The 10,770-nt window shown below is 42.4% G+C and overlaps 1 protein-coding gene across 4 annotated transcripts in view; it reads left to right on the top strand.

Annotated features, from left to right (window-relative positions):
* The window catches only part of LOC133396186 (growth factor receptor-bound protein 10-like), a 49,762-nt gene that overhangs the window by 38,387 nt on the left and 605 nt on the right, over positions 1 to 10,770 (top strand). For all 4 annotated transcript variants that reach the window (XM_061665719.1, XM_061665720.1, XM_061665721.1 and 1 more), the window contains 8 exons: positions 2,511 to 2,621; positions 4,486 to 4,584; positions 4,698 to 4,775; positions 6,543 to 6,659; positions 6,742 to 6,808; positions 6,898 to 6,985; positions 7,822 to 7,915; positions 10,387 to 10,770. The exon at positions 10,387 to 10,770 is cut by the window's right edge and continues 605 nt beyond it. In XM_061665719.1, coding sequence (XP_061521703.1) covers positions 2,511 to 2,621; positions 4,486 to 4,584; positions 4,698 to 4,775; positions 6,543 to 6,659; positions 6,742 to 6,808; positions 6,898 to 6,985; positions 7,822 to 7,915; positions 10,387 to 10,533 — 801 coding nt within the window. In that variant the 3' untranslated portion in view covers positions 10,534 to 10,770. The remainder of the gene's footprint in view (positions 1 to 2,510; positions 2,622 to 4,485; positions 4,585 to 4,697; positions 4,776 to 6,542; positions 6,660 to 6,741; positions 6,809 to 6,897; positions 6,986 to 7,821; positions 7,916 to 10,386) is intronic.

A 10,770-nucleotide genomic window follows, 5' to 3' on the forward strand; every position in this document is an offset into this window, starting at 1 on the left:
ATATTTAATGTTCAAACTGATAAACTTGATTGTTTTTAGCAAATAATAATTAACTTAGAATTTTATGGCTGCAACACATTCCAAAAAAGCTGGGACAGGTGGCAAAAAAGACTGAGAAAGTTGAGGACTGCTCATCAAACACCTGTTTGGAACATCGCACAGGTGAACAGGCTAATTTGTTTAATGCAGCCCTATGCGGGGCACAAGCCAGTGCAAACTGTAGGCCGGTCCCAAGCCCGGATAAATGCAGAGGGTTGCGTCAAGAAGGGCATCCGGCTTAAAACTTTGCCAAACAAATATGAGCGTTCATCCAAAGAATTCCATACCGGATCGGTCGTGGCCCGGGTTAACAATGTACGCCACCGGCCACGTCAGCCTGCATGATTAGTAAGGGGGAAGTTAGAAAGGCATTAAAGAGGATGAAAAATGGAAAGGCAGTTGGTCCGGATGACATTTCTGTGGAGGTATGGAAGCATCTCGGAGAGGTGGCTGAGGAGTTTTTGACCAGCTTGTTCAATAGAATTCTAGCGCGTGAGAAGATGCCTTAGGAATGGAGGAAAAGTGTGCTGGTGCCCATTTTTTAAGAACAAGGGTGATGTGCATTGCTGTGGGAACTATAGAGGAATAAAGTTGATGAGCCACACAATTAAGTTATGGGAAAGAGTAGTGGAGGCTAGACTCAGGACAGAAGTGAGTATTTGCAAGCCACAGTATGGTTTCATGCCTAGAAAGAATACCACAGATCCATTATTTGCCTTGAGGATGTTGATGGAAAAGTACAGAGAAAGTACAGCTACATTGTGTCTTTGTAGATCTAGAGAAAGCCTATGACAGAGTACCCAGAGAAGAACTGTGGTACTGCATGCGGAGGTCTGGAGGGTCAGAGAAGTATGTTAGAATAAAACAGGACATGTACGAGGGACAGCAGATCAGTGGTGAGGTGTGCTGTAGATGTGACAGATGAATTTAAGGTGTGTCCTGTTTGCAGTGGTGATGGATAGGCTGACAGATGAGGTTAGACTGGAATCCCCGTGGACCATGATGTTTGGAGATGACATTGTGATCTGCAGCGAAAGCAGGGAACAGATGGAGGAACAGTTAGAAAGATGGAGGCATGCACTGGATGCAGAGGAATGAAGATTAGCCGGAGTAAAACAGAATATATGTGCATGAATGAGAGGGGTGTTGGGGGAAGAGTGAGGCTACAGGGAGAAGAGAGAGCAAGGGTGACTTCAAATACTTGGGGTCAACCGTCCAGAGCAATGGTGAGTGTGGTCAGGAAGTGAAGAAACGGGTGCAAGCAGGTTGGAACGGGTGGATTAAGGTGTCAGGTGTTATGTGACAGAAGAGTCTCTGCTAGGATGAAGGGCAAAGTTTATAAAACAGTGGTGAAGCCAGCCATGATGTACGGATTAGAGACAGTGGCACTGAAGAGACAACAGGAAGCAGAGCTGGAGGTGGCGGAAATTAAAATGTTGAGGTTCGCTCTCTGAGTGACCAGGTTGGATAAAATTAGAAATGAGCTCATCAGAGGGACAGCCAAGGTTCGATGTTTTGGAGACAAAGTTAGAGAGAGCAGACTTTGATGGTTTGGACACGTCCAGAGGAGAAATGGTGAGTATATTGGTAGAAGGATGATGAGGATGGAGCTGCCAGCCAAGAGAGCTAGAGGAAGACCAAAGAGAAGGTTGATGGATGTCATGAGGGAAGACATGAGGGCAGTTGGTGTTCGAGAGGAGGATGCAGGAGATAGGCTTACAGGGAAAAGGATGACGCGCTGTGGCGAACCCTAAAGGGACAAGCCGAAAGGAAAAGAAGAAGAAGAATATAATTTGCTTGTTATGAAGGTGTAGATTAATTTCTCGGAATCTGAGATTGAAAGGAAATCCCTTAATTTCGAAAATATTTTTCAAATAATAAAATGATGATCTTGTGATGTAGTAGATATAACGTTTGAAACTAAGATTAGTGTCAATGATTGCACCCAGAGATTGCACCCAGTTTTATGGATCAGGAATAGGGATTCGAGATGTTGCGATGTTATACCTGTGAGCCTGTGCAACAAAGATGATTTTTTTGTCTTGTCTTTGTTGTAAAAAGTAAGGGAGATAGATAATCAGGATATAATGCAATGTAAAGCTGTGGGTCATCTGCATAGCTTTGGTAATTTATGTTATGTTTAAACTTAATTAGCAGTGGGCCAGAAATTGAACCTTGAGACATCCCACATGTGTTGTCCATCCAGTGGGATAAAAAATCCCCAACATACACAATATAGTGCTTGTCACATAAGTAGGATTTGAACCAGTTTAGAACTGTTAAGCCGACCTATCATTCAAGCCGATCCTCTCGGATTTTATGGTCAACCGTGTCGAAAGCAGCGCGTAGGTCAAGCAATACCCTATTTTTTTGGAAGCTGTATTTGTGTTTAGTTTCACTCACAACTTTGATGACAATGGAGAATAATGGAGGCGATTGTAACAAAGCAAAAATTTCCCCTGACTCAATAGGAGCCCCGACACCTGCAGCTGTTGTCTGATCTGGATGACAGCAACATTTTCACCATAATCACCGGCAGAAAACTACATAACGCCCCCACAGACTACCAGTTCTCCATCAAGGTAACGCACACACGCGTCAGAAAACAGCAACACAACAAATTTAAATCTCCTGGTGTGATTCAACAGTTAATTCATTAACTGGTGCAGATGGTGCTGCAAAACAGATGAAACTTTATCACCTCACATCAGTGACTGACACTTGTGTGATGTTGTAAAACGCCTTTGTAACAGACGCACCTGTGCAAGTATTGTGTGTTAGTGCGTGTCGGTCAGAGGGCACAGGGGTTAAAACCACCCAGCAGGGGTTCGATCACACACTCATCACTGCGTGACCCACTCCTGGTGTTATCTGTGGTGGGTCACCTGCTGATCTGGGATAATCCCAGTGGGATAAACCAGGATGGTATAGAGAATCTGCCAAACCAACCCCCCTCCGCACCCCCTCAGCTTCCTTACGCACACACATACATACACACACGTAAAAACATGTATACACACCCACACACTCATGCTAGGCGACCATCATGTCAGATGCTGTCAGCGGGGGTGACAGTGCAGAATTGGGTTAGCGATTTTACTTGACGGGTGGTGACTGTATTGTTGCTATGGTTACGTGAATTAATTCATCGTGAGGGACTGGCAGGTCCTCGTCGCTGCCGGGGGGAAAAGAAAAGGACAAAAGCCTGCACGGCGACGCTCGTCTGCTATAAGAGTGTAACGCCGCATTGTGCGCGTGGAGTAAATGCTTGAGGGTGTAACCAAATCTCCTTCATTCCCCCTGTGAACTCTCTGAGGTGACAACTGCCGCCTGAGAAAGTTTACAGGCTTTTTATTCCAATTAACCTTGAAGTAACAGTTGAAGAATGCAAAGCTAAGGCTGTTGCATGCGTAACATGTAAAACACATTTTATGGAAACTAAATAATGACATACAGCAGCAGATGGTTCCACTAAATTGAAATTTGAAGGCGACTCTGCAAATTCAGTACAAAAGAAAATTGATATACTTGATAAAATAAAAACTTTATTTGAGCTAAATTTGAGCTTATATTGCAACAAAGCTACAGAAAAAAAACTATAACACAATCATACTAGTGATTTACCTGTAACAAAAAGTACTTTACTCGGATGAATTTTGCCCACTAAGTTTATATATTTATTTTTAACTTGGCCTTCTCAAGTCCTCTGAAGGCCAGACTAAATCTGCAAAAAATATGATGCCATGCATCCATTTTCTTCCGCTTATCCAAGGTCGGGTCGCGGGGGCAGTAGCTTTATCAGGGAAGCCCAGACTTCTAACATATGATGCAACAATTTAAAAAATTAAAACACTTCATTATTGGTACCCACGCCTAGTGTACCAGTATGATGTATAATCTTTTATGTGTTTAAATATGTTTTTTTCTTAATTATCATAGCCTTTCTATTTTGGATTGGCTGGGAGAGATCACATGATTCTTTACTTCCTTATAGGGTGATGTTACTATAAATGCTTTTTGCCTTGTAAAAGTCTGTGGAAACGAATGTGCTGTGTGCCATTAGAATGCCACTGGCCAAGTCATTTTCTCCACGGTTGACAAAGCACCGATTTGTGGTACAAAACGTCAGTGATTCTACATACTGAATGTTATTTATAACTTGTATGAGATGCAAAAATCTTGCGTACTGCTCCTAATGTGTTCATATTCATTGTATATTTGTTTTCAATTTTGTTCTTGTTTGTTAGTAGTGTTATGCAAAATATGTTACACAAAATTCCAGCATTTCTTGATTTTTCTTACCGTCAGTGAATAATGCATGAATCTTAATGTCATTATTAATGCATAAGTAAGAGCTGGGTATCTCTCTGTCCCAAATTAGGCTCACTGCATTTCTGCACTCAGCCGTTGTTTATGTCATCTATTGCTGTTGTTCTTCTCTTACAGCCCAGTAACGCGAGGGGTGATTGTAAGGAGCTGAAGATGTTGTGTGCTGAAGACGAGCAGAGCAGGACATGCTGGATGACAGCTTTCAGACTCCTTAAGGTACCCAAGTGTCTGTTGTAAAGTTGTACTAAACCCAGTCACCTTTGTTCCCCCCCCCCCCCCAAACTTCATCACCTACTCACATTAATGCTGTGCCCCTCTTGTCTTCTCAGTACGGCCTTGTCCTGTATAAGAGCTACACTGTCCCCCAGCAAAGGAAGACGAACCTCTCGCATTTCTCCACGCCTGTGGTGAGGATCAGCTCTGTGACATCATCCCAGTACTAGCATGCTAATGCTAATGCCCCCTCTCAGCCAGCACCCGTCCGTCCACACTAAAGGGCCTATCTCACTGGCCTGGTTGCGGAGACGTCTCCTGGAGACTAGCAGAGTCGCCGGGGAGTCATGGTGAAATCAAACGTTAGATTTCATTTGAGACCTTTTGGCGACTCATCTATGTCATAGGTGTCAAACTCAAGGCCCGGGGGCCAGATGCGGCCTGCCACATCATTTTATCTGGCCCGCGAAAGCAAATCATGCTCGTCAACTTTTGCTAAAATATGTACCAAAATTCCAATGTGACCCGACCCAAAAAAAGAGTTTGACACTCTCCTCTATATGCTCATTATAGAGAAAACGCTTCATGTCACAAAACTGCCATCAACTGTGACCAAAATTTATATGGGCATCTCTACTTATGCCCACTTCAACCTCTGTAAATAACAGAACAATCACCCCTAATATTTTGGATTTTATGGACGTTAAAGTATTTTCCTAATTGCTTATATAGAGGAAAAGCTTAACGTTGCTTAATGTCACAAAACTGCGATGAATTGTCACCAAAATGTATGTGGACATCTCTAATAAGCCCACTTCAACCTCTGAAAATATCGATCGCCCCAATATTTGGGATTTTATGGAGGTTTCCTCATTAGATGACGGGCCCTTGTCTGTGTTCCGCTGGCTGAGCTCAGAGCACGCACACCACACGCACATAAACGCACATAATATACATTTAATTTACATAATGCTTTTTTTAACACATGGTAAACTGCTAAGGGTTATAAGGTATTAGAGAACAGTCAGTGGCGTGTTATTTAAACCTATTTTGTTCTAATGCTCGTAGTGGTCAACCTTGGTTTATTATAGTGCTGACATACGACGTTTCGAGGTTATGACCTGCTTGCAATGAACTAATTTGCGTACTGGCGTAATAATACGGCATTACGCGGCACAAGAAGCCACCCTCAGTTACCGCTGTACTTACTGGATTCAGTTGTTTTTTTATTTATGGCTGAGAAATTTTACTCTACTACTATATCAGAGTAGGTTGGTGATAAACTTCAATGTTTTTCAACTTAAAAGTTCGCATTATGGCACCACCGTAGGAACATATTCTGTTCATACCCCCGTTCCTGATCAATGACATATCGTCCACTTTAGCATTTGAAAATTATAGACACTAATTGGGGGTTGGCAAGATGAGAGAGTTAACGAAACGTGTGGCAGTAGCTTGCCAAATAGTTGCCAATTGTTATGATTTACTGTTTATGAATGAGTTGTAAAGAGTTTGTAATGTCACTATAAACCTCTTTCTAAGCTCTTTATAAAGAGACCCTTACTGTAAAATGAGTACCACATTTTCGATTGTTTTAGCCTTGAATAAAATTAGATATTTTTATTTGACTTGAACACAAAGTTCCCAGACAGTTCTAACTAGTGTGCGTGACAAGAATCTTGTTTTTTTTTCAAATTGAAAGTAGTTGTCATTGATTAAAATGATTCCAGCACTAAAGCCACTAAGCCAAGGGGGACATTTGCGTGATTTAGGAGTGGACTGAAGTGGGTCTCTGTGCAGACAGGATTTGTCATGCCCCAGTGAGTGTGTCTGGCTTGTTAGACCTCTGACCTTTGTCCCCCCCCTCGTCGCTCCACACCCCCACCTTCCGTCACCCTCCGCCGACCCTTACCACTGCTTCCTCCCTATTCCTTCCTCACCCTGCCTCGTCCCCGTAACAGCGGAGCGTGTCAGAGAACTCCCTGGTGGCGATGGACTTCTCGGGACGGACCGGCCGCGTCATCGACAACCCCGTGGAGGCCCAGAGCGCCGCCCTAGAGGAGGGCCAGACATGGAGGGTAAGGTGGAGGAGAGGGAACGAAATGATCCTCGAGTTTGTTATGTTGGATGCCAATTAGTTCACATTCTTATTTCATGTAGAAACGGAGTCAGCGTATGAATGTCCTGGGCAGCCCGTCGCCCCTGCACCCGTCCTCTCTGAGCACAGGTACATGCCAATGCCACAGTGTACATGTGTTTTGTAGAGCTTTACAGCCCAACCTAATGTGTGTGTGCATTTCTGTGTGTGTTTTCCAGTTATCCACAGGACACAGGTTTGGTTTCACGGTCGCATTATGAGAGAAGAAGCACACAAAATGATCATACAGCAAGGCCAGGTAGACGGGTAAGATTGGATAGTTGTGAATTGGCAATTGTGTTGCTCACTAATCCACAAGATTAGGTACACTAATGAGAACCTGCATCCAAAATGTTTTATGTAGTTATATTTATCTCCCTGCCCTATCTTGAATGTCTTATCTCATGCCCTCCGGAGGTTGTTGCTGATGTCACTAACTCTTTTAGGGTCTTTGCAACGCTCACATTTTTTTTCTATTGTCAGCTGCCGCTGTTTTTCTTGGTCTACCCGTTTTATGTCTGTTACTTCGTATAACAGTGATTTCTTTCTTCTTCAGGGCATTCCAAATGGTTATATTGGCTGTAGCCAACATTTCTTGCAATGGCTCTGATTGATTTTCCGCCTTCTGTCAGCTTCCCTATTAACTCCCCAAACCAAACAAACCCATAGGTAGTTCTGGATTTCATGTTGGTTACATCTCTAACTGTAACTGTAGCCTGCACAGGCAAACCCCAAATTTGAAACTGAGTATACTTATTGTTTGAATAACGTAATAGGACCACTGTGGGCAACAAAACACACCTGTCAGTCCCATGTTCAAATGCTCTTGCGCCCATGTAAAAATGGGTGGGCTCAAACAGAAGGTGCTATATTCAAAGTTCTGTATCAGATCCAGATGTAGGCACCTGAAAATTAAAGCAAAAAGAAAAGAATTGGACTCACTGTTCCAATACTTTTGTGTCAAGAATGCTTCACGGCTAATCATCTGCAGATAATTGTTTGCACAGTACACATTCAACACGTGGTTGCTTGTAAGTTCAGCCTCCATAACCTTTCCCCTTCTCTGTTTTTTTTTGTTTGTTTTTTTTTTGTTTTTTTGTCAGTTTATTCCTGTTGCGGGACAGTCAAAGTAACCCCAAGGCGTTTGTGCTCACCATGTGCCACCACCAGAAGATCAAGCACTTCCAAATTCTACCGGTCAGTGAAATGATTTAAAATGCTACATGCTTTGTGAAGCATGTTGGAAATTACATACATTTCAAGTGTATTTTCACTATAATTGTAATTTGGTATATTCAGAGGTAAACCAAGTCATGGCTGGTCGCTATCAATAGTAAAGAAACCTAATTTGTGTTTTTACTGGCAAGCTGGTTTCATTTTTTTGTAAATGGTCCTAAATGGACATTGACAGTGTTGCGTAATGTGGAAAAAGCACAAGCCAGCCAGTGGACCGCCTTTAGCTTTGATTACAGCAAGTATTTCCTTTTGGCATCATCTCGCTAATCTTATGCAATCAAACAACATTCATTTCCATCTAGAGCTGCATTCATTTTTGTATGAAAAATAAGAGAGATGGACAACTGGGTACAAATCTTCTCTGACATATCCCAAAGATTCTTATGGGATTAAGGTCTGGACTGGACTCTCTTCTTATACTCTGCCCAGTACTCTGAAACATGGTCCATCTGGACTCATTAGATCACGGTCTTTTTGCTCTAGAGCACAATAATATGCTCCCTAGCAAATTGAAGCCCTGTTTTGTGCCAATTTAAAGGGTTTTCTTGAGGCTACACAGCAATTTAGAATGTTATTGTAGTGCTCTTTGTTACTTTTAAACTTTAGCACTACTTTTATAAAAATATCTACCTGCATCGTAATATATTTTCTTCACTAAAACAATCTCGTGATTATCATAGAAATCACATGGTTGTCCTGCTTTATAGTGAGATGTGTGGCATGTATTTAGACTTGTTACCAAATATGGTTCTTTCCACAACCCCATTCTTCCTCGAAGCTGACGACCCAACACTATCCCTCATGGTTTTAATTATATGTTGGACGGTTCTTAACACAATCACAGTCTCTTTAGCTTATCTCCTTAGTTGTTTTCGTTGCAATACGTTGGCCAATAATAATACTTGTTTTTGTGAGGGTGGGCAATTAATATTAAAAATCTGTTTCCAAAAGAGCTTCTTGACCGTTTCACACACATTTTCCCATGTAAAGCAGGGGTGGGGGAACCTAAGGGGTAATTTATGGCCCGGAAAAGCATTCGATCCGGCCCACCTTGCAACTGTAAAATCAAATTAAAACCGCAAGCATCAATTAAAAAGCTCTTGCAACCTGTTTTTCGTGATGAATTCTCAAAATGATAATCAAACTTTGATAACATGCTCTGCCCACAGTAAATGGAGTGAGGAGGTGAAAAAGCTTTGCAATTTAGCCCATCTTATTAGGGCACTCGCTTTGGATTGGGGCTTATTTGGCCAAATTCCCTTGTAGGAGTTTGACAAATTACGAGCCCTGGAATTTGCCCAAAATGGCAGCGTCAAACCCAAATGGCCTAATTCCGGTTCAATTTTAAGTATGACTCCTTGATCATTTTTCGTGTGTCCTGTTATGAAAGATGTCCACCCATTTTAAGTTGATTGGTCTAACTGGAGTCAGAAGCTTAATTTTTTTTAAACTTTTCACAGGGCGCGATTGAGTGAGTTTTGGGGTGTTGTGATGACTGACTAATAATTACATTTTATTTCTGAAATTTTCACGGTTTGTTTAACCCTGTCCTCTTCCTGTCAGCCATTTTGGAAGTGATGCCATTGTTGGATGCCCATCAGAAGCAGAGAACTGTGATTGAATTTCTTGCTTTGGAAAGTGAACCACCACTAAACATTTTCAAAATGGTGCAAAATGTTTATGTGGAAGGTGCAATAGGCTACTGCACAGTGAAAAGTGGGTGTCCAGGATCAAATGCAAAGAACAAGATCCTGCTTTGAGTGACCTCCGTGACAAGCAAAGGAGCTTGTGATGTCATCAGTATCTTTGCCTAGACAACCGTAACCCATCCCCCATGCTCACCCGATCTGGCACCATCAGATTATCACCGTTTTGGACCTTTAAAATAAGGAGTTAGGGGTTAGCACTTGTCTAATGACAGACAAGTTAAACAAGCTGTAAAGAATGCAGCCTACTGAATTTTACAAGGCTGGGATACATGCCCTTGTTAATTGATGGTCAGTCGGTGTTGAGAAAAAGAGAGATTATATTGAAAAGTACTGATGAAATACCCACTTTTTGGGCTTTAGTTGGATGAGTATATTGCCTTCTGTTGTAATAAATAAAGAGAGGGGAAAATTGGGCTTATTACTTTTTGACTGCCCCTCGTATAATCTGAAACGTGATAAATAAGGTCACGAAAATTAGCATAGATGTTACTGGAATTTTAAACCCTCAAATAACAACTGCTTTAACACACATGGAGCAGCAACACATACAAACAGAGTATGCCGAAATACTCACAGGCATATATTCATTCAGTAGGAGTAATTTGGGGACATTCTCTGCCTCTTCTTCTAGCTCTTAGTTACTATTGTTATTAATTAGAGTCACTTGTAATGTGATTGTCTTTTTTTTGCTAATTTTGTCCTCCTCCATTTTGCGGTGTGAAGTGTGAAGAAGATGGTCAAGTGTTCTTCAGCTTGGACGACGGCGCCACCAAGTTCACCGACTTGATCCACCTGGTGGAGTTCTACCAGCTCAACAGAGGAGTGCTGCCCTGCAAGCTCAAGCACCCGTGCACCGCCGTGGCCTTGTGACACTCCTCCTTATCCGCACCCTCTTTGATTTTTTTTGTTTGCACACCTCCTACCCCCCGAGATCCCACCTATCCGCCCCACACCCCGGTGAGTCGAGTCTGGGTGAAGAAGCGAACTGAGCTTTTCTCCGCCTTATTGCTTTTTGGAGGTTTTAAAGGGCGCAGATCGTGGCGGATTGTGGACTCCTGCATCGTTGCCACGAAGTCCGGAACGTTTGTGATGGTGCACAGTAGGTTG

This window comes from Phycodurus eques, chromosome 20, assembly GCF_024500275.1.
Source record: "Phycodurus eques isolate BA_2022a chromosome 20, UOR_Pequ_1.1, whole genome shotgun sequence".
Lineage (NCBI taxonomy): Eukaryota > Metazoa > Chordata > Actinopteri > Syngnathiformes > Syngnathidae > Phycodurus > Phycodurus eques.